The sequence below is a fragment of the Hemicordylus capensis genome, chromosome 3, assembly GCF_027244095.1.
Source record: "Hemicordylus capensis ecotype Gifberg chromosome 3, rHemCap1.1.pri, whole genome shotgun sequence".
Lineage (NCBI taxonomy): Eukaryota > Metazoa > Chordata > Lepidosauria > Squamata > Cordylidae > Hemicordylus > Hemicordylus capensis.
This window is the reverse complement of record NC_069659.1, coordinates 242,711,232-242,731,188: the sequence shown is the minus strand read 5'-3', so window position 1 is coordinate 242,731,188 and position 19,957 is coordinate 242,711,232. Positions and strand designations below refer to the sequence as shown.

At 45.2% G+C, this 19,957-nt stretch overlaps 1 protein-coding gene across 4 annotated transcripts in view; it reads left to right on the top strand.

Annotated features, from left to right (window-relative positions):
* Positions 1-19,957, top strand: part of RNLS (renalase, FAD dependent amine oxidase) — a 205,707-nt gene that overhangs the window by 123,419 nt on the left and 62,331 nt on the right. For 3 of the 4 annotated variants that reach the window (XM_053311051.1, XM_053311052.1, XM_053311053.1), the window contains exon 5: positions 8,549-8,722. The exons of the other annotated variant lie outside the window; for it this stretch is intronic. In XM_053311051.1, coding sequence (XP_053167026.1) covers positions 8,549-8,722 — 174 coding nt within the window. The remainder of the gene's footprint in view (positions 1-8,548; positions 8,723-19,957) is intronic. 4 annotated transcript variants of the gene reach the window in all.

The window sequence follows — 19,957 nt, the reverse complement described above, 5'->3', positions numbered from 1 at the left end:
CTATAGGGGTTTAAGTTTTTTTATAAAAAATTAAAAATCGCCTGCTTGCCCATTTCTTTTGTGGATTTGGTCTTGGCTAGCACACATCACACCATACCACTCAACCCACTTTGGTGTCCCTAAGACCTACTCAGGGAAAACAATGGGGTGATTCGAGTTCCCCATTGTTCCCTATGGGCAAAACAAGCAAAGCACACATTTTGAAACCCTGCCTTGAAAAATAACACTGCAGAAGAGAAGCACCCACAATCCCTCCCAACACAGAATGACAGGTTTTGCCAAACACACAGTCCAAAGATGCTCAAAAAGAGCATCACTGACTCAGAATCCACTAACAGCCACAGTACCGACGCAATAACATCATTGGCACAAATTGCTCTCTCACACACAATTATGACTCCATCCTTACTTTCCAGCATTACAACAGCTGCCAAAGCAGCAGCAAGCATAGCTATAAATACAGCAACGTCTTCAGCCACATTTTGACTAGGTGCACAGGTGCACCTAGGTAATTCTGGGCCTAAAAGCCTTTGGAATCCCCCCTCCCCCCACTGCTGCAAGTTAAGCATCATCCCCCTACACACACACACACACACACACACAGAGAGCATAACACACACACGCGCGCGCACACACACACACACAGAGTATTTTTAACGTGGGTTCTTGAGGGCACAAACAGCAACTGAACTCACAAGAATGTAAGAATATAAAACAGGTATATTTTTGCAAATATGCATTAGCAGAAACATTTCAACACAAAACTTAACATATTCCCATCCCACATATTTCTTTCCCCACTTCCCCCCATCTCTAAAGCACCCAACGCAGGTCACAATCACATTCAGCTGGCCTGCACAGTATGGGCTGATGGCATGGCACAGCGAACACACCACCCAGGACAGACTAAAGAGGATTGGGTGGCCTCCAGGGGATGTGAAGGCTCTGGACTTCGGCCCCAAAGTCCAGGGTTAAGAGTGCTTCCGCTTTCAAGTAAACCTTTCAATGCTGATTGCAGAACAGATCAGAGCAGTGAGTGAAGCACACGTTAGTCCCTCAAGGCCAGACATGGAGCTCATCCCACAGCAATCACCAAGAAAATACTGCATCATCATCAATTTTATTACAGCTATTGGCCAGCAGAAATAGAAATAATAAACATATCCAATACAACAATACTAAAACACAATAAAACAAAATACAGTCATTCATTAAAAAATAGTTTAAAAAGCACAAACAGCTCCCACAGTTAAGCACTTAATTGAGACCTTAACCTAATGGCAATATTAAAAAAAATTGCTACAATTTTTGTAATATCAGAGCTTACATCCGCGAGACAGTAATATGTATAAAAACGCTCACACCTCCTAGGAAATTCGAAAAACAAAGGGAAAATAAGTTCTTCTCTAGCATCCCCATACAAAGAACACTATAGCAGAACGTGGGTGACTGTTTCCAGGAGGCCAGCGCCACAAGGGCAAAAAAACATAGCAGATTGGTCTTTAGCAAACCTCCATAGGAAAATACTGCACAGAGGGAGAGGGGGAGAGAAAGAGAGAGCGCTGAGCTGCCACTGTCCAGTGCCATAACACAAATCAAACCACAACTCAAGGAAGGCACCCAAGTTCTGTCTTTGTCAATCTGAAATCCAGCAAAACCAGTTAGTTAATATAGCAGCAATAACACAGCATATTCTACTCAGTGCAGAGAAAAGAAAACCACAAAATCAAACCTTCAATAAGGCTGTTCTCACAAGCAGCCTAGCTCAAGCTATTTGGAGGGCCAGGATCCGCACAGATCCCAGCACTCCCACCCAGCCAAACCTAACTTCTACACCCAGCCTTTAGCCAAGGTTAAGGGCACAAGTGCACCCTTAACCCAGCTGCCAGGATCATGTGGAAGCTCGGGCTCCTGAGCCCAAGTGCACAGAGATGGGCACCTAGAGCACCCATCTCATGGAGGTATCCCCCAATGCACTGCACCTCATCATGCTGTTTATTGTGTGATACCTGGAGGACAGGATTGAGCGCCCCAGCCTATGTGCTGCTCCAAGCAGTGCAAATTGTGTGGTGCACACACATCGGATCATATGGCACACAACCCACGACCATGTGGGCATGCACATTGGGGAGGCCCACCATCATCTGGGGGGAAGATGAGTTAGATCCTGCCTTCCTCACCCACACACGGGTCATGTGAATACCCTTATTGATTCCTTCTTCCTCTTCTCCGGGTGTGTTCTCAAGGGCACACTAAGGGCTCTCTCTGCCTCCCAGGCTCTTTGAAAACATTTTGAAATTCCCACCATTTTTGTTCCCGCTCCCTCCACCCACCCAATGGAGACACAATTTGAATGACAAGCCGACCAAGAAACAAGGAGATCTCAAGCCAACCAGAAACCAGTGCCAGAAAATCAAACAGCAAGGGGAGAAAGCCTGCCAGAATAGCCACTCGAACTGATTCATGTTGAATCGGGGCTAATTTGTTTCTAATTCAAATCAACCCCTTTTTTTAAAGGGCGCTTCAAATCACATTAGAATCATATGAATCACCCCAGTTCTGCATGAATCAATTCATGCACGAATCAGATTGCACATCCCTAGTTTGAACATCACAACCACATTCAGAACCTGGACCGTAAGGAGAGGCTCTCAGAGGGATGATGGGGTGGGGTGAGCACTCATTCCCGGGGCTGCAAGTGCTTGTGTGAACTCCCAGCTCTTCAAGTGCTTCTGTGCTACTGTGACATGTGAAGCAGCCCTATAACTTGATAGCGCCAAAACCAAGGCTAACCGGATTTCTTAAGCTCACTTGTAGATATGCCTAGTGTTTGGGAATCTTGCTCTCTATACTTTCAGACACTGCTTTTCATAGAGATCCCAGGTTGCAACCCAGAGACTCCTAAATCTAGCAACGAAGCAGCCTTGACTTCTGTTCATTTTCCCTCTGGCTGCTGAAGCAAGCAGGACTCCAAGTGTGCTGCACAGCAGGAAGGAGAGGAGATGGATGGCAGAACTTGGGGAGGGAGGAATGGGGAGAATTAGCCATGGCCCTTTAGCCTTCCACTTCGTTGGTGGATTAAAGGTACAGAGTGCATCTCTGCATTACAACCTGGAGACCCTTGCTTTGCCTAATGGCTTTCTTGTTTATACTGAAGTTGTTTACATTGATCCATTTTAGGGATTCTGGTGGGCCTCTGTGTGAGAGGTTACATTTTCTTCAGTCAAAACCAGACTCTGCAGACTAGCAGGGCAGACATCCAAGTGTAGAGCAATATGCCCTGTTTAAAGAGTAAATCAACCTCAGTTTCCATGGGGGTGGGGATTAGGCACTGATGAATGGGTGAGCAAAGCGGTGAAGTTGGAGGCTTTGAATGCAATTGAATTATATGACAGTACAGGATTAGCCACCCTTCCTATTGCCCTGTAGGAATTGTGATTCTGCAGTTTGCTTTAGAATTGCTGCTGAGTGATGCTATGCAGAGACAATCATGGTTACCTGCTGATGGCATTGGTGATTCCCACAGTTTCTAGGAAATACTGGCTTGACTGGGCCACCAAAACCTGGTGCTTCTTGCTCTTTGCTTTACACAATGCTCTGGCTGATATTTTCCTCTGTGTATTAATATATTTCTCAAATTTGTAGACCACCCCAAACCTATGTCTCTGGGCAGTTTACAGAAACATAAAACAGATTACAAATGAAAACCTTAAAACTATTTAAAACCACAATCCATCTAAAAGCTTCAGTGAAAACATAAGTTTTTAGAGACGCTGTCAAAGTTGTCAGAGATGTGGAGGCTCTTATTTCAGCAGGGAGCACATTCCAGAGCCCCGGGGCAGCAAGAGAGAAGGCCCGTTCCTGCGTAGCTACCAGATGAGCTGGTGGCAGTTGCAGACTATTTTTTCCAGATCTCAATAGGTGATGCGGCTCATAAGGAAGAAGGCGTTATCTTAAATACCCAGGGTCTAAGCTGTTTAGGGCTTTATAGGTTGTAACCAGCACCTTGTATTTTGCCCAGAAACTATTTGCGAGCCAGTGTAGTTCTTTTAGTATAGGAGTAATATGGTCTCTCCGAGATGACCCGGAGACCAACCTGGCTGCCACATTCTGTCCCAACTGCATTTTCCGGACTACATACAAAGGCAGCCCCACACAGAGCATGTTGAAGTAGTCAAGTCTGGAGGTTACCAGCATATGTACCACTGCTCTGATAAACCACCTGGTTTATCTCAAGAAATGGACGCAGCTGGCATATCAGCAAAAGCTGTTAAAAAGCACCTCTGGCCACTGCCTCAACTTGGGACACCAGGGAGAGGTTTGGATCCAAAAGCACCCCCAGACTATGTACCTGTTCCTTCTGGGGAAGTGTGGCTCCATCCAGAACCGGCAGATCAATATTGTCTCCTGAGTTCCAACCTCAACCAAGAAGTAGCTCAATCTTACCTGGATTCAGTCTCCGTTTGTAATCCCTCATCCAGCCCATCCCTGCCTCCAGGAAGGCATTTGGGAAGGTTGTGCCTTCTGATGATGTTGACATGGAGAAATAGATTCACATCAGCATACTGATCATCAGCATACTGATAACACATAGGCAGGAACATAGTCAGCTGCCATATACCGAATCAGAGCATTGGTCCATCTAGCTCAGTATTATCTACACTGATTGGCAGTGGCTTCTCTAAGGTTGCAGGCAGAAGTCTCTCTCAGCCCCGGCTTGGAGATGCCACTGAGGGAACTTGGAACCTTCTGCATTCAAGCATGCAGATGCTCTTCCCAGAGGAGCCCCATCCCCTAAGGGGAATCTCTTACAGTGCTCACATGTGGTCTCCCATTCAAATGCAACCAGGGTGGACCCTGCTTAACAAAGGGGACAATTCATTCCTGCTGCCACAAGACCAGCTCTCCTCACCCCAAAACACCCTGCACCAAATCTCCTGATCTCTCCCAACAGTTTCATGGAGATGTTAAAAAGCATTGGAGACAATATGGAGCCCTAGGGGACAGCATGTAAAAGTTCAGATTTTGAAGAGCAACAGTCTTCAAGAGAAACCATCTGGAATCTGCCCAAAAGGTAGGAGCAGAACCACTGCAAAGCAGTGGCTTCCAGCCCTGATCCCCTCAGACTTTCCAGAAGGATACCATGGTCAATAGTAAAGAAAGCCACTGAGAGATCCAAAATAAGCAGCAGTCACACTCTCTCTGTTAGTTCCTAATTGGAGATCATCCATCAGGACAACCAAAGCAGTCGTCAGTCCATAGCCCACCTGAAAGCCAGTTTGAAATTGGTCTAGATTAACAGTTTCCTCCAAGACTGTCTGGAACTGGGAAACCACCCCCATCTCAATTACCTTGCCCAGCCACGGAAGGTTGGAGATAAGCCTCTATTCCTTTCTCCTAAGGACCTCTTCTGATAACATCACATTCTCAAGATAGGATTTTCAGAGTCAGGAAGAGAACTATTTTACTCAGTAGGTAGAAAATGTATTGCTACCTAAATATTCTATGAACAGCAGTCATCTAGAGACCTAGCTACGAGCCAGTTCAGATGAGCATCCGGCAACTCACATGAGGACGATGGGGTTGTGCCAAGAGCCCATCCCTCCTAATGCCAGTGAATGACCGTGCATGTAGAAGGGTCATTTGGTTGACTGCCTCTCTTACGTGATTAAAGGATGTCCTGACAATGCATCAGGATGCCCTTTAGTGATGTCAGGTCAGGCAAGTTCTCAGTGCATCTCTGACCTGATCATGCAGTGGGGCCATTGTTCATCTGAACTGGCCCAATAGTTCAAAGGAGCAGGAGAGGGTAAATTTGGTGGCTGACATGATGAGGAAAATTATTCAAAGTAGTCTCATTTAAATGTAAAAGGATAAGTTATGCAATGCTTTAGTTTTGATTTCAATGGGACTATTTTGAGTAATTTTCCTCATCATGATAACCAATGTATTTAGGGCGGGGGGGGGGGAACCTGTGGTGCCACCATTAACTGAAGTCAGTAGTCAGCAAGACTGGCTGACTAGTACTAGTAATAGCAGCATTTCAGTGGTGGAACCCTTTTTATGGAATTCCCTCCTGAAGGAAATAAACCCTGCCCTTTCTACTAGTGTTTTCAGAAAAATCAGTAAAGACTGTCCTCTTTCACAAGGCTTTTGAGACTAATTAACCACTAACTCACCAGGTTAGTGGTTTGTCTCCATAGTTGAAATTGTTTGTGTTTACTTTCTAAGGAATCTGCCATTATATTTTTAAGTAAGCCACTTTGAGTGCCCATAGATGGCTGAAAAGTGGGGTATGTATTCAAAAGATAATCACTCTGCAGCCATTTTGAATACATCAGCTTTTCTTACTTCAGGTCATGAGTACACTGCATTTGTCCATGGTTTGCAATCCTGTCGGGAATGATATAGACATATATTTGTAGTCTTTGCTGATTAGTAATCAAAAGGTGACATGGCACTTACGATGACAGTTTTCAGATACATCACACACACACACACACACACACACACTCGTAAATGTACATGTTGGTAAATTCTAAACATATACGCATGTATATCTTTGCAATGTCAAATTGTATATTCAGTGCCAGAGGTGCTCTTACCCCTGGACTTCGGGGCCAAAGTCCAGGGCCTCCACATCCCTTGGGGGCCCCCAAATCCTTTTTAGTCTGTCTTGGGTGGTGTGGTGTGTGCCCTACATGTTAAAAAATGATGCTTAATTTGCATTGGGGGGGGGTGTTCCAAAGGCCTTTAGGTCCAGGCTCCAAGGTGCACCTCTGTTCAGTGTACATTTTACATTGTATTAAATTCTGTTGAGTACAATGACGAACATACTATGCAGCCAGCTGCCCATCCAAGAGATAACACTCACTATCACATGGACAATCCTAAACAAGGGAAGCTCCATGCATCCCAAGTGCTGTATCAAAGCAGCTGTGACCTACTCCCATTGGGAATAACGAGAACAGTGTCACTGCAGTTCTGATACAGTACTTAGGAGCCATGGAGGCTCTAGAAGTTTGGTAGATGTGAGGACTCAGTTTGACTCACATGGAGGAATCACATGGAGCCAGCATGCAGGCATCCTCCTTCCTGGATGGCACAGTGTGCTGGATATAAGCCAATATAAGTAACTGTCTTACACTGGATTATTATTTAGTTTGAGGTTGATGCAGAGACTTTGGAAGAGACTATAAAACCACTAGTGGAGACCTGGTCAGGAGAAGGGCTGTAGCTCAGTGATGAAGCACATGGTTGCCATGTAGAAGGTCCAAGATTCAATCTCTGGCTCACTTCTTCACTTGAGAGAGAGCACTTAACTAGCTGCCTGTTTTGCCAACTGAGGCTTTATTTTAAAATAAATGATGTTTTCCCTTTAACTGGAAGCACGGCAGCCTGTTCCCTTCCCCCACGTGGGTCCTAGGTAAAGAAGGGAGAAGAGGAGAGTGCAGGGCAGGGGAGGGGATGGCGGATCTGACTGACAGATGTTTCAACCAACCATGACCTCACACACATGACTCAACAGTAGGGAGAAGCCTACATGCCCCCTCCTGCCAGTCTCACTATCAGGCCAGATCTGATCAGATCAGGCCAGATCTGATCAGATCAGATCAGAACCTGACATTTTGGGCCTTGTGCAGTCCTAGTGTTTTGAGCATCCCAGAGGTCATCTAGCTTGTGTGGCATAAGCTTCTTCAGACAATGCTTGTGCTGAGGTTCCTGAGGTCATCTCTAGGTTGAATATCAAAGTAGAAGAATTTTCAAGGACAGTTAGAAAGGAAAGCTGAGAAGAAAACTTAATATGATAGCATTCCTTGAGGTTTGAATAAGGATGTAGGGCTTGTCAGAATTATTACTGTAAACTCTGCAGGTCCACTTAGGAACATTGTCTCTTTTGAATAGTCTCTGGGTATTGATTTCTATTTGCCTAATAACGTTTTCAAAATGGACTTTTGAATGGAATACCAGATCTTGTCGATTGAATTGGCTTTCAGAATTTACAATAACAATTGCTAAATGTTCCAAATTGGACTTATTAATATGTGACATGATACTCTTTGTGGGATGTTTTTTTAAAAAAATCATGATGTAACCTATAATTTGATTGCCTATATTTAGTATATGATATAATTTTATATGGCAATATTTTAATGTAGTCATAATGTGTGCTCAAGATTCGATTGTGTTGAGCTCTTTAGTTTTTGGTTTTTCCGTGGGCTCGCTTAGTCTTATTCCTTTGCTCTGTGATTTTATTTTGTTGTTGTTGCATCTCAGTGGACTACATGCACAAGGACGTTTTTCATGTCCAGGGGATGGACTCTTAAATTCCTAAAATTATCTGATAAATGTCTGCTTAACAACAACAAAGACCCTGGACTAGGTACATGTTTTAATATTTAAAATGATGAAATGGTGCATGGCTTTTTTCTAGGCTCATATGAGTGCTGCTTTAGGAAAAGATTAAGCAGCTTAACTGTAGCATTATTTGCAGGTTTAATGCTCTGAGAGAAAAGTAATTGTCTAATTCCCCCTTTTTTTCCCATAGTAATTAACAAAAGTCAAAGGCAGCAACTGGAATCCGTGAGCTACTCCTCTCGCTACGCTCTGGGCCTTTTTTATGAAGCTGGCACACAGATTGATGTCCCTTGGGCGGCACAGTACATCTCCAATAATCCCTGCATACGCTTCATCTCCATCGATAATAAGAAGCGCAATATAGGTCAGTGCTCCCATTATTCCTTTTAAACACAGGAACAATAGAGGGTGTAGATCATGAAAAAAATGCTACTTAATTGAGTGTTGCTATTCTGAACAGAGCAAGTATTTAACTCCATGCCATAGGGGATAAAAATTTAATGTCACATTTGGCCCGTAATAAAACGCACAATGAAACTAGGGAGGGTTTTCAGGGGGAAAAGCCATCACCCAGCACATGGTTTATGTTACAGCATTTTATGAAAGCAGTGTCAGATTTTTTTAAAAAAAACAAACAAACAAACACCATAACACTGCTATTCCAAGATGTGCCCTGATTCTGTTTTTGAAACTTTTGATTCGTGCACTTAGCACATTTTTCTAGCATCCATCCACAATTTTACTTCCTCCTCCTCCTCCTTCTCCTTCTCCTTCTTCTACTTTTTTGCTCCTCCTTGCTGAGCATGCTTGAATCTAGAAAAGTATTGTATAGTCATAGCTGCTGAGTCCAATTCAGTGTCACTGTCGGTGTCACGCCATATGCTTTGCTGTGGAAAAACCTTGAGGTTACAGGAATTCAGTCTATGCAGAGAAGAGCCCTTTGCAGACAACTGTTTTTGTGGGTGTTCTGGGACACATCATTGAAAATGGCAGTAAAAAAGATGTTGCGTTCCACTTTATTAAGTACGTTAATGCAGAAAGAATCCCATGGGGGTGCAGGTTGAATGGCATCATCTTGTGATTAACTTCCAGTGTTGATGTTTTTTATAACACCGAAGCCTTCTTTCACTAGAGAATGGGAAGGGAGATGGCTGGCACAGCTTATGTTTTGCTGATTCTGAAGCCAGCTGTGCTGTATTCCCTCAAATTATCATCCCTATCTCCAGCTAGGAGATGCATTCTGCCGTGTTGGGTTCGGAACCTTGAATGCGGAGATTAGCCATGGTTGTGGGCTGTATGTAGCTTCCTGGTGCTATACAGGCCTCTCTTGTTGCCAAACTGGAAACTGAGTGTAACCTTCAAAATCGCGACCACTTTGGCAATGGCTGCAAGATCAGTGCATTTTTCATGGATGAATTAAACTAGCTCCCCAACCCTGAACAGGAGTTGCTGAGTTCTGCCACACACACATACACACACACCCCTCACCAGAAATAAAACCCCTAGTCCATTTACATGTGACTAGTGGTAGATCCATACCTTTCACCCCTTGGGGTGAGGCTGTGCTGGGCCCAGGCTTCTGCCCTCTGATACCCCTCCACTTCTTTCTACTTTCTGGAGCATACTCTGCTGGCTTTGCCCCCTGTGCCTCTTCCCCTCGCCAGCATCCTTCTGCTAGGTTGCATTCTGCCTGCCCACCACATCTGTCCTTACCACCAGTCTCTCTGACAGTGTGACCACTGCCACTGCTCGTGTGGCAGGGACAAGCTCTTTTGTCTGTCCTGCCCGTCAGTCACTCCCTGTTCCCAGTACTGCCCTTGAAGGCACTGGACAAGGGCTGTACTAGGGACAGTAAATGATGGCCATGCATGTGAGCAAGTCCATCCCTGTGACTGGAGCAACAGCACCAAAGCAACTGACAGGTGAAGCTGGATGCAGCAGGAAGGCAGAATGCGCCCAGGGAACAGGATGCTTGTGAAGGGAAAGAGGGAAGAGGGGCAGTGTCAGGGAATGGTGCCAGCAGAGCATGCCCCAGGAGGGGAGATAGGTAAGGGAAAGGAAGAAAAGGGATGGCATCAGCAAGCTCCAGCCCAGGGAGTGGGAGGGAGGGGCAGCAAAGCAAAAGAGCTGGGAAGAGGGGCAGCAGAAGGGAAGAGGAGAAGGTGACAGCAGCAGGCAGATGGGGTGATGACACCAGCAAGGGTTAAGGTTAGGGCCCACCTTTTCCTCCCCACAGTGCAGTTGCTGCCTGAGGCTATTGCCTCATTTCACATCATGAAAGAGCTGCTCCTGGATGACTGATTGTCAGGTAGGCCAGTGTGGCTGGGGATGATGGGAGTTGTAATCCAGAAACGTTTGGGAACCCAAGGTTGTGAACCTCTGTTACAACAGATTTAATCCTGTGCTGAGATGTGCAGTTGTCCCCGTGATTTCAGAAAATAAGGATTTTCAGAATCTGCCCCTATAATGGCCTCCATGAAGAATGCATTTTTCCTCATTAGGTGAAAATCATGAGTGAGTTAAGCCAGTAATATTTTTCCTCTTAATTTTTCTGTATAAGTTGGGTAGTGTATTCCTGAGCATTTATAAGCACTGTCACATATGTTAACAGGGAACTCTGGTGGTTGAATGCAAGTGAAACTGGGGCACCCAAAATTAAGCTGCTGAAACTAAAGTTCCTACAGACTGGAAACAGTGGGTGGGGGGAGGAGGATCTCTGTAGGTATGCAGAATTGTATTTTTGTAAGTTAAAAAGGGGGAAATGCCCTTGGTGCTTTCTGGACTTTACAGAATGTCAAGGACAAGGAAATAAGACAGTGCTATAACTTAACTCATTGTGTGTAGAGGGAGAACTCCTGTCTTTGCTGTTGTTAGAAGGGGACATGTTGCCTCTGATCCATTCACAGCTATGCTAAAATCCTGGATTTCTCTATTGCTTCCGATTAACTTTTGTCACTTCTGCAGAAAAGAGGTGAGGCGAAGGGTCTAAAAGAAGTAGAAGTTTGCCAGGCTATGTGACTCCTTGAATTACCTCTGTGGTTGAAATCTGTAGGGACATGGAATGTTGAAGGCATCTGTTGAAAGAAATAAGAAGGAAAATGGAAGGCAGAAAGAGAGGGAGTTTTCCGGCTCAAGTCCCTAACAGTTTTGGCAAGCACTCTGGAGAAGGGGAGTAATTAGGTTTGAGATAATGTAAACTGTGAAGTTAAACAACTTTCTTCTCTGTACTATTCAAGGATATTTCAGGAGGAAACAAAGGAAAGAAGGGTCACCTTTTCAGGATGCTCCCTCCACCCCCTGCCCAGTGCTACATAGCAATAAAATGTTTCGGTTCAGAGCTGGCTACCAGCCCCTAATCTGACCCTGGGCACCATATAGCCCAGCAAGAGCTTCTCAAGGAAGTGGAAAAGAAAAAAGATCACCCTTCCTCCCGCACTGGCCTGAAGAGCATGAACATGTAACTATAATAGGGCAGAGGGATACAGTTGTCTGAGGCAAGTCACATGACTGACTCCCCCAGCCGCGCACCCACCCAGGCTTCCTTCAGTTGTATTCATCCTCCAAGATTGATGTGAGTGTTAAGACCTGGAGCTACCAGAACAGCATGTCTTTCTCTAGTACCATTAAATGACTTGCATCATCCATAATTTACAAAACCTTTTAAAAAATAATTTAGGGTGATGTTCTATTGTGGCACATAGGAGATAGATATATAGATATAGATATAGATATAGATATAGATATAGATATAGATATAGATACACACACACACACACACACACACACACTTTTTGTTACCACTATTCAGCCTCGTTTAAGATTTCTTTACTTCATGAGCTGAGCGTCACTGACGGAGGGGCCATTTTAAAATCTCAGGAGCTAAGGATAAGATGTTGCCTCTGTTTGCCTATATTTCTAATGGCCTCTCATTAGAACTCCAGCCAAATGGTACATTTCAAAGCTGTCCACTCTAAATGGCTGGCTGACACTCCCTTTATACACGTATGGATTGAATGTGGTGTCCATGAATACGTTTGTTCAGGTAAACTGTGTCAAGCTGTTCTGCGGAGCCGCTGTTGCAAAGATGCTGGAGCAGCCAGTGGCGATTCACAATGACAGGGGAAGGGATGAGAGCTCTGGTCATTCAAACTGCTGCTGGTTCAGGGCACAGCTGTGGGCCATCTGCCAGGAAAGCCTGCCCTCTGCTCTATCCTATTCCTTGACCCTGCAACTGCAGCATCCCTAATGAATGCAGCTGTCATGTTGTCCGTACAGGACGGCCATTGGAGGTGGAGCCCACTTGAGGGCACAGAAGGTCAAGATCTGGAACTTGACCTAAATCTAGTATTGAACAAAGAGCAATGAAGCATGATGAACATGGGCGTGATGGGCTTTCTGTTGCAGCCTGCTGTTTCACGGCCGTGGTCTCCATTTACTGAAGGAGGCCTTATGTGCTTCCCATATTCATTTCTGGCCTCAGATTTGCACTGAACAATTATATAAATTGATCCTGTGGTGCGAGAAAAAATGTGGTGTTTTGCATTTCTGGGTCAGTAAAAAGGTATTCTGTATAATGCGGCAATTTTCAGTCTCTAACAGTAGCAGAAGTATCTGCTCTCTCCACTGTACAGGGATAGGAAATGTCACATAGCCAGTTGTGACTGAGGTTATACAGTGAGCTGCAGCCTCCTTGTGTCTTCATCTTCCAGCAAACATCAGTGACTTCCCAGTTTTAGCTTCAGTCAACAGCTCTAAAACTCTTTTAACACATCATGGATGCTGCACATAGAAACAGTGTACACATTTATAGATCTGTACACACATACAGTTATCCAAACGTTCTGTTGAATGAACACCTCCTATCCGTCCCTGCATTTGATAGGGTCTGTACCTGGTTTCACTTTAAAATGAACGCATGAGCAGTCATTCACACACAAAACAACATGTACAGGCACCTGAACCCATGTACAACATAATAAGGCTGTTCTCACAAGCAGCCTAACCCAGGCTAGGGCAGCCCAGCCTGGGTTAGGCTGCTTGTGTGGAGCACTGGGATTGCTCCTGATCCCGGCACTCCTGCCCAGCCTAACCCCACTTTGTAGCCCAGTCCATAGCCAAGGTTAAGGGTGCAATCACCCTTAACACGTGTGTGCTGCCAGGAACATGTGTGTGTGTGCTTGGGCTCCTGGGGGATTCCCCCAATGCACCACATTCACCATGTGGTGCATTGTGGGATATCCACAGGCCGGGACACATCATCCTGACCTCCAGAGATCCGTGCTGCTTGGTGCAGCACGGATCATCTGGGAGCTCAGTCTGTGCTCCAGGCAACATTTGTTTTATTGTCTGAGGGGAAAGTAGATGAAACCCTGCCTTCCCTTGTGTCCGGTAGGTCATGTGAATACCCTTATTGTCTGAATCTGACCACACTCCACCCCCCCAGGAAAGCTGGATTATAATATGTTTCAGATGTGGAAAAAGGCATTTACCTGTCATATATTTGCTTCTGTATTTTGCTTTGGATCACTTTTTGTTGCTGTTTCCATATAAAATATATGCAGAGTATACAAAATCATTACATTTCTAAATATGAAAAAGTAACATGGGGGATTGACTTTGGGCATTGCTTTCCCATAGCCTTAGTAGAAGAGAAGCATTTTTCATTTGAATTTTCCTCCTTTTCCCATCACATTTGCCCTTTGAAATCATCATGAAATTGCAGGGAATCTTCCTCAGCGGGTTGTGCTTTTTTCCTCTCCATCTCCTCCCACTGCCATCTCTTGCCTTCTCTTTACCATAATCCAACATTTTGTGCAGGTGTACCCTGAAGTCCCACAAGCTTGTGAGATGCTTGGGATATACCCACATTGGTGCTGGACTGATACCACTTTATATACTGTGATCAATCCAAGCTTACCTAAACTGCCTCTTTCTCCTGCCCAAGCTACCAATAGTTCTTCAGCACTCCCACCATCCACCTCACTATCATCTTTCCTCCTCCCCATCATCCAGTAAAGCCTGCTCATTATATTTATGTTGGCATCAAAATGTCAGAACCCTTCCTCTGTTGATTGCAGTACAGGTGGACCTTGTTATCCGCAAATTCCATCTCCGTGGATTTGCATATCCCCGATTGGGAAAAAGACACCCAATCTCAGCATACGTAGAAAAAAAACACACACAAAAACAGGCCAACCTCACATATCTGTGGATTGGAGGTGGCCGGAAATGACAGCGGAAGTCATTTCTAGCCACCATTTTCTTTGATGGAGCTACAAAATGGCTCCCGTCTTTGTTAAAAAGTAGAAGGAAACAAAGATATGTCAATTTTCAGCTGACATGGGACCACAGCACGACTTGGGGGAACAGCAGAGCAAGGTAAGAACTTCTCTGCCACCTCCAAATTTGACTGATTTTCGGCTGACTGGGAACCTAACTCCCGCAATCCCATAGGTTCCCTTAACTCAGTATTCACAGTTTCCATATCTGCAGCTGCAGCCAGGAACAGAACCCCTGTGGATATCGAGGTCCACCTGTATCATACAGTTGTAAGTGTATACATGTAAGCTTGCTTTAACCAGCTGCTTCGGTTGGATTGAAAGAAAGCTTCAATCTAGCCAAGCATGCTCATCCTACATGGCCCAGATTTTTAAATTAAAGCGCGGGAAGAAGTATATGTTGGCAGTAATTTGTCTAAGAAAGCTGGCTTTCTCAAGGGGAGTGAACTATATAACTGTTGTAAGGTTTAAAGCCGGGGGGTGGGGGGGATCCGAACTCTGAAGAACAGAAGTTGCAGATGAATTGCTTCCCACAAGACCTCATTATGACATATGGTCCTCCTTCTCTTTTGTACTCTGTTGTCCCTTGTTAACTTAGCTGAATTTTCAAATTGTGACTCTGTTCCAAGAAAAGTAGTAGGACAATAGTGCTTATTAGCCACAAAACAGAAATAGTTGTGATGGTGGGTGCTTCTATTTAATCTCAATGAGAGGTTTTGTAAGATAGTTCCTATTTTTAAAAAATAGCTATAAAAGTGCTGAATAAGAAGGAAAATGAACTATAAAAAAGAGTGAGGGGATTTTTATTTATTTTTTGCCCTTAAGAGCATACTTAGTTCCCCATGTTTCATGGATATTACTTCAGGATAACACAAACACTCGCAATAAGGAATATCTATCCATTTGTGCCAGCCATTGTTGCCAAAAGGTAAACATGCAGATTGGAATCCTGATGGCCATTACACAGAAGTTATTGATGGTTCACATGTGCAAGCATGCTTTAGTGCTGAAATCAAACATGGTGTTCTCACTGTGCCTTCCATAGCATGTTTTGCCAAGGTTCTGATGCATGGAACTGACAAATAGTACACAATTGCATTGCCAAGAACAGACACAGCAAGGAGTAGGGTGAAGACACAAGGCATCATTCTTCTCTGTCTCACCCACATGCTTTGTGTAGGCACCCTGACATGGTGCCAGGCACATCGCACCAACATGCACCAAAAGACAACAGGAACTGATGTGTCTTAGCTGTTCAGGCAAGCTCTCAGAGCTCACTCTCACAGAAGAAAAGAACTTGGAAAGCAGGACAGGCTCACAAGAGCTCATCAGGCAATCCTCTAGGCCACAGAACTCCCTGCAGGGGATTCCATGTTCAGTTAGCAAGACAAGAATGCAGAAGACCAGGGCCAGATCCAAGTTTCAGGCAGGCATCAGCAGACTGCCCTCCATGGGTCCCTTCCTAGCTGAGAAAGTGGCTCTGCCACCGCCACATGAAAACATTGGGCACATGGGTGGTCAGGGATCAGCAGTGGTTCCTTCTTAGGACCCTGGGCAACTGCCCTGATGCTGAGTCTGCAGGAGATGATCTAAAGTCCAGCTGACACAGGCAATTGTAAGTTCCTGGCGCCCACAGAGCTCTGCGGTTTCCTTTGGTAGAATACAGGAAGGGTTTACCATTACCTCTTTCCGTGCTGTATGATATGATGCCTTTTAGCATCTTCCTATGAGATGATGCCTTTTAGCATCTTCCTATATTGCTGCTGCCCGATATAGTACCAGTGGGGATTCGAACCGTCAACCTTCTGCTTGTTAGTCAAGCATTTCCCCACTGCGCCACTTAAGGTAACCTACTACTACTACTACCACCACCACCACCACCACCACAGCTTGTCAACCGAAGTTCTCAAAGCGCTTTACATAGAAAAATAAATAATACATCAAGAAGATGGTCCCTTGTCCCCAAAGGGCTCACAGTCTAAAAAGAAACATAAGGCAGTTACCAGCAACAGCCACTAGAGGGCGGCTATGCTGGGACTGGATAGGGCCAGTTGCTCTCCCCCTGCTAAATATAAGAGAATCACCACTTTGCCTGAGGAAGTACAAGCAGTCTCTAACAGAGGGCTAGCAACTAGCAGTGAACTGCAGTGAAGATATTGCTTCTGCAAAAGTAACAAGACTATGTAACAAGAATAACAAATAAACAGATTGGAATTCTGTAAACCAGGGTAATCAAAGAGGTTTACCCTGACTCCATTCCCATATTCAGACCTGTATTGGGGTCAAAGTACACTTTCCTTTTAAACATTGCAGTCAGATCAGGACAATGACATGGGGTTGATCTTTAGCCCTACTTCCTTCCATGGTCCCAGTCTGTATTGGTTTCTCCACGGCTACTATTTGACAACAACAAAGGCTCCCATCTGCACCAATTTGAGTCTATAAGTTTCTCCATTGCCACAACAGAGTCCTCCCATGTTTGATTGTTGGAAGATACAGTACAAGGCACAGAACTGGCCCTCTTCCAATCACAAGGATATTGACCCCTGAACAAAATGTGAGATCTGGTGCACTGATCTCATAGGCATTATTGGGCAATGTTCCTTTGGCATCTATCTGCATTGTTGACAAGGTGCTGGAACGTGCCATTGACCACACAATCCCACTGTTGCTGGCTCGAGACAGGATTTTTCTTCTATACAGTGATTAATCCAAATAAACGCATGGGGGATCCCTAATTATTTCAGCATGTGTCCATTCCAAAGCATCCACAGTGTTGCAGTGCAGACTCATAATTTGCAGACACATAATTTGGTATCAAGGATGAATATTGATATCCTCACAACTTTCTTTATTATTTAAAGTCCAGCATCTGTGAATTCAGGAGAGAAAGCTTGCAAATGTGTGGATGACGGTATATCAGAAGCCAGGGATCGGCTTGGACTGCTCTGCTTCCAGTTGTGAGGGAAATAGAGCTTGCAACAGCAAAGCTTTTCCTTCTATGGCTTCTTTCCCTGTCCCTGTCCTCCAGGCTACCTATCCCACTCTCCAGCTCTTCTTCCATTCCCAGACATTCCGAATTCTCCAGCTCTCAAAAGCAGAATACATTGTGTCAAATGATATATGCAAGGCTTTTGTAGTTTGTCTATAAATTATTCTGGTCACAATATTTAGTCATGGGCGGGGGGGGGGCAGTTCCTGCAGAGAATATTAATTTTATTTTTTGGTGGCACAGCCCTAGTTAGATGCATTTTCTAATGCAAAAGGAAGCATGTTTTAATAACACAAGGCTGCAGCCAGCGAGTTGAAAACAATCTCAACCTTTGAGGGTTTAGCATGCATTATATTTAGCCTATTTTCCCCAGATAATGTATGAATGTTTTTAAACTGTAGCCCGCCCTAAGCCCTAGGGATAGAGCCAGCTAAAAAGTAGAAAGAGAGAAAGAAACATTACGAGCTTTTGTCTGTCTTAAAGGATGATAGCATTCACTGGTCTACACTTTGACTGCTCCACATGAAGGCTACTTCCCCTTGGCAATTGCTTCTCATTCCGGCCTAAACATTTAGACTGGGCACAAGGATTCTCCTAATTAAGTACAGAGTTCTGCTCTAGCATCAGACTTTCTGGCAGCAGCTGGCATGGAAACGTTCCACATAATTAGGAGGATCCGTGTGGTGAGCTGCTCTAAAGGCCCCCTCCCTTTCTTCCCCTTGTTCTTTTTTCTATTAAAATCACACCTCCAATTCCTTCCTTTCAAATCTCTGTCTCTCTCTCTCTTCCTTTCTATGCTATTGGGAGATGAAGGGAGAAAGCAGCATGGAATCATTTTGCCTCTCTTCCTCTGCAGGCCATCTGTGGGGAGATGTTGGATAAACTGCCATGTTGCCCGAGAACTGATTCACAGGCCACTGCCCCAAGCATCCCACTTCACCAGGCTTCAGAGTAGGATCAGCCCATCTAGTTCAGTAATTTCTACACTGATTGGCAGTGGCTCTCCAGGGTTTCAAATGGAAGTCTTCCCCCGCCCTACATGAAAATGCCGAGGGCTTTCTGCATGCAAACATAGGAACATAGGAAGCTGCCATATGCTGAGTCAGACCATTGGTCTATCTAGCTCAGTATTCTCTTCACAGACTGGCAGCAGCTTCTCCAAGGCTGCAGGCAGGAATCTCTCTCAGCCCTATGTTGGAGATGCCAGGGAGGGAACTTGGAACCTAGATGCTCTTCCCAGAGCATCCCCTGAGGGGAATATCTTGCAGTGCTCACACATCAAGTCTCCCATTCAAATGCAACCAAGGCAGACCCTGCTTAGCTAAGGGGACAAGTCATGCTTGTTACCACAAGACCAGCTCTCCTCTCCAAAAGCATGTGCTCTACCACTGAGTTACAGTCCTATCCCCTGATTTCATTATTATACAGCATTTTTAAAAGAAAAATTGTAGATTGCAGACTGTGTGGGCATTCCATCCACCTGTGCATTTGATACACGAGGAACGTTGAGCTGCTGATACATTTTCAGTGTTGCCTTTGATGTTGAACAAGTGTCTGTTCCTATCAAGCCAGTGTTCTTTCAAAAATGCCTACTCCATTAAAGAATATGATATTGCACATTCCTAATATGTTCTTCTAACCAAAACACCAGAAGCAAAGTCCTAAAGAACTAAATCATGGTAATGCATTATTCAAAGCCAGTGATTGTCATTAGTATTGTGTCTTGCAGGGCCAGGCAGTGTGAGGACTCACCGCAGGGGAGCTAGGCAGAAGTCGAGGTCAGGTTACAAGCCAGGGTCAGAAGCCTGGAGGAATGGGAAATCATTACAAGCCTGGGCCACACAGGAGGAATGGTCAAGCCAAGTCAAGCCAAGATCAGGAGATTAGGCAGGGGCGTAGCTAGCCTGCTGGCAGTCCCTGTGTGGCCGCGGCGGGCGCCCCGATAGCCCTGCCCCTGCGTCTGATGTCAGACGCAGGGGATAGCCACACACCCGTGTCTGACGTCAGACGTGGGGGGCATGGCCTGCCTCCCGAACGGTGGCGCGTGGCCCTTTCAGCAGTTAGAAGAAGGCTGGTGCTGCTTTTGCAGCACAGCCCAGAAGAGCCGCTCCTGGGCTGTGTTGCGAACGCAGCACCAGTCTTAGCTCCTGAAGGGGCCGCGTGGCCCCTTCAGGAGCTAGTTAGGCTGGCACTGCGTTTGCAGCGTGCAGCCAGGAGTGACTCTTCCCTGCCTTTGAAAACGCAGCACCAGCCTTAGTTTAGTACCCAACGGGGCTACGCAGCCCCCGCTCGGGAGCTACACTACCTGCCCCCGCATCTGACATCAGAC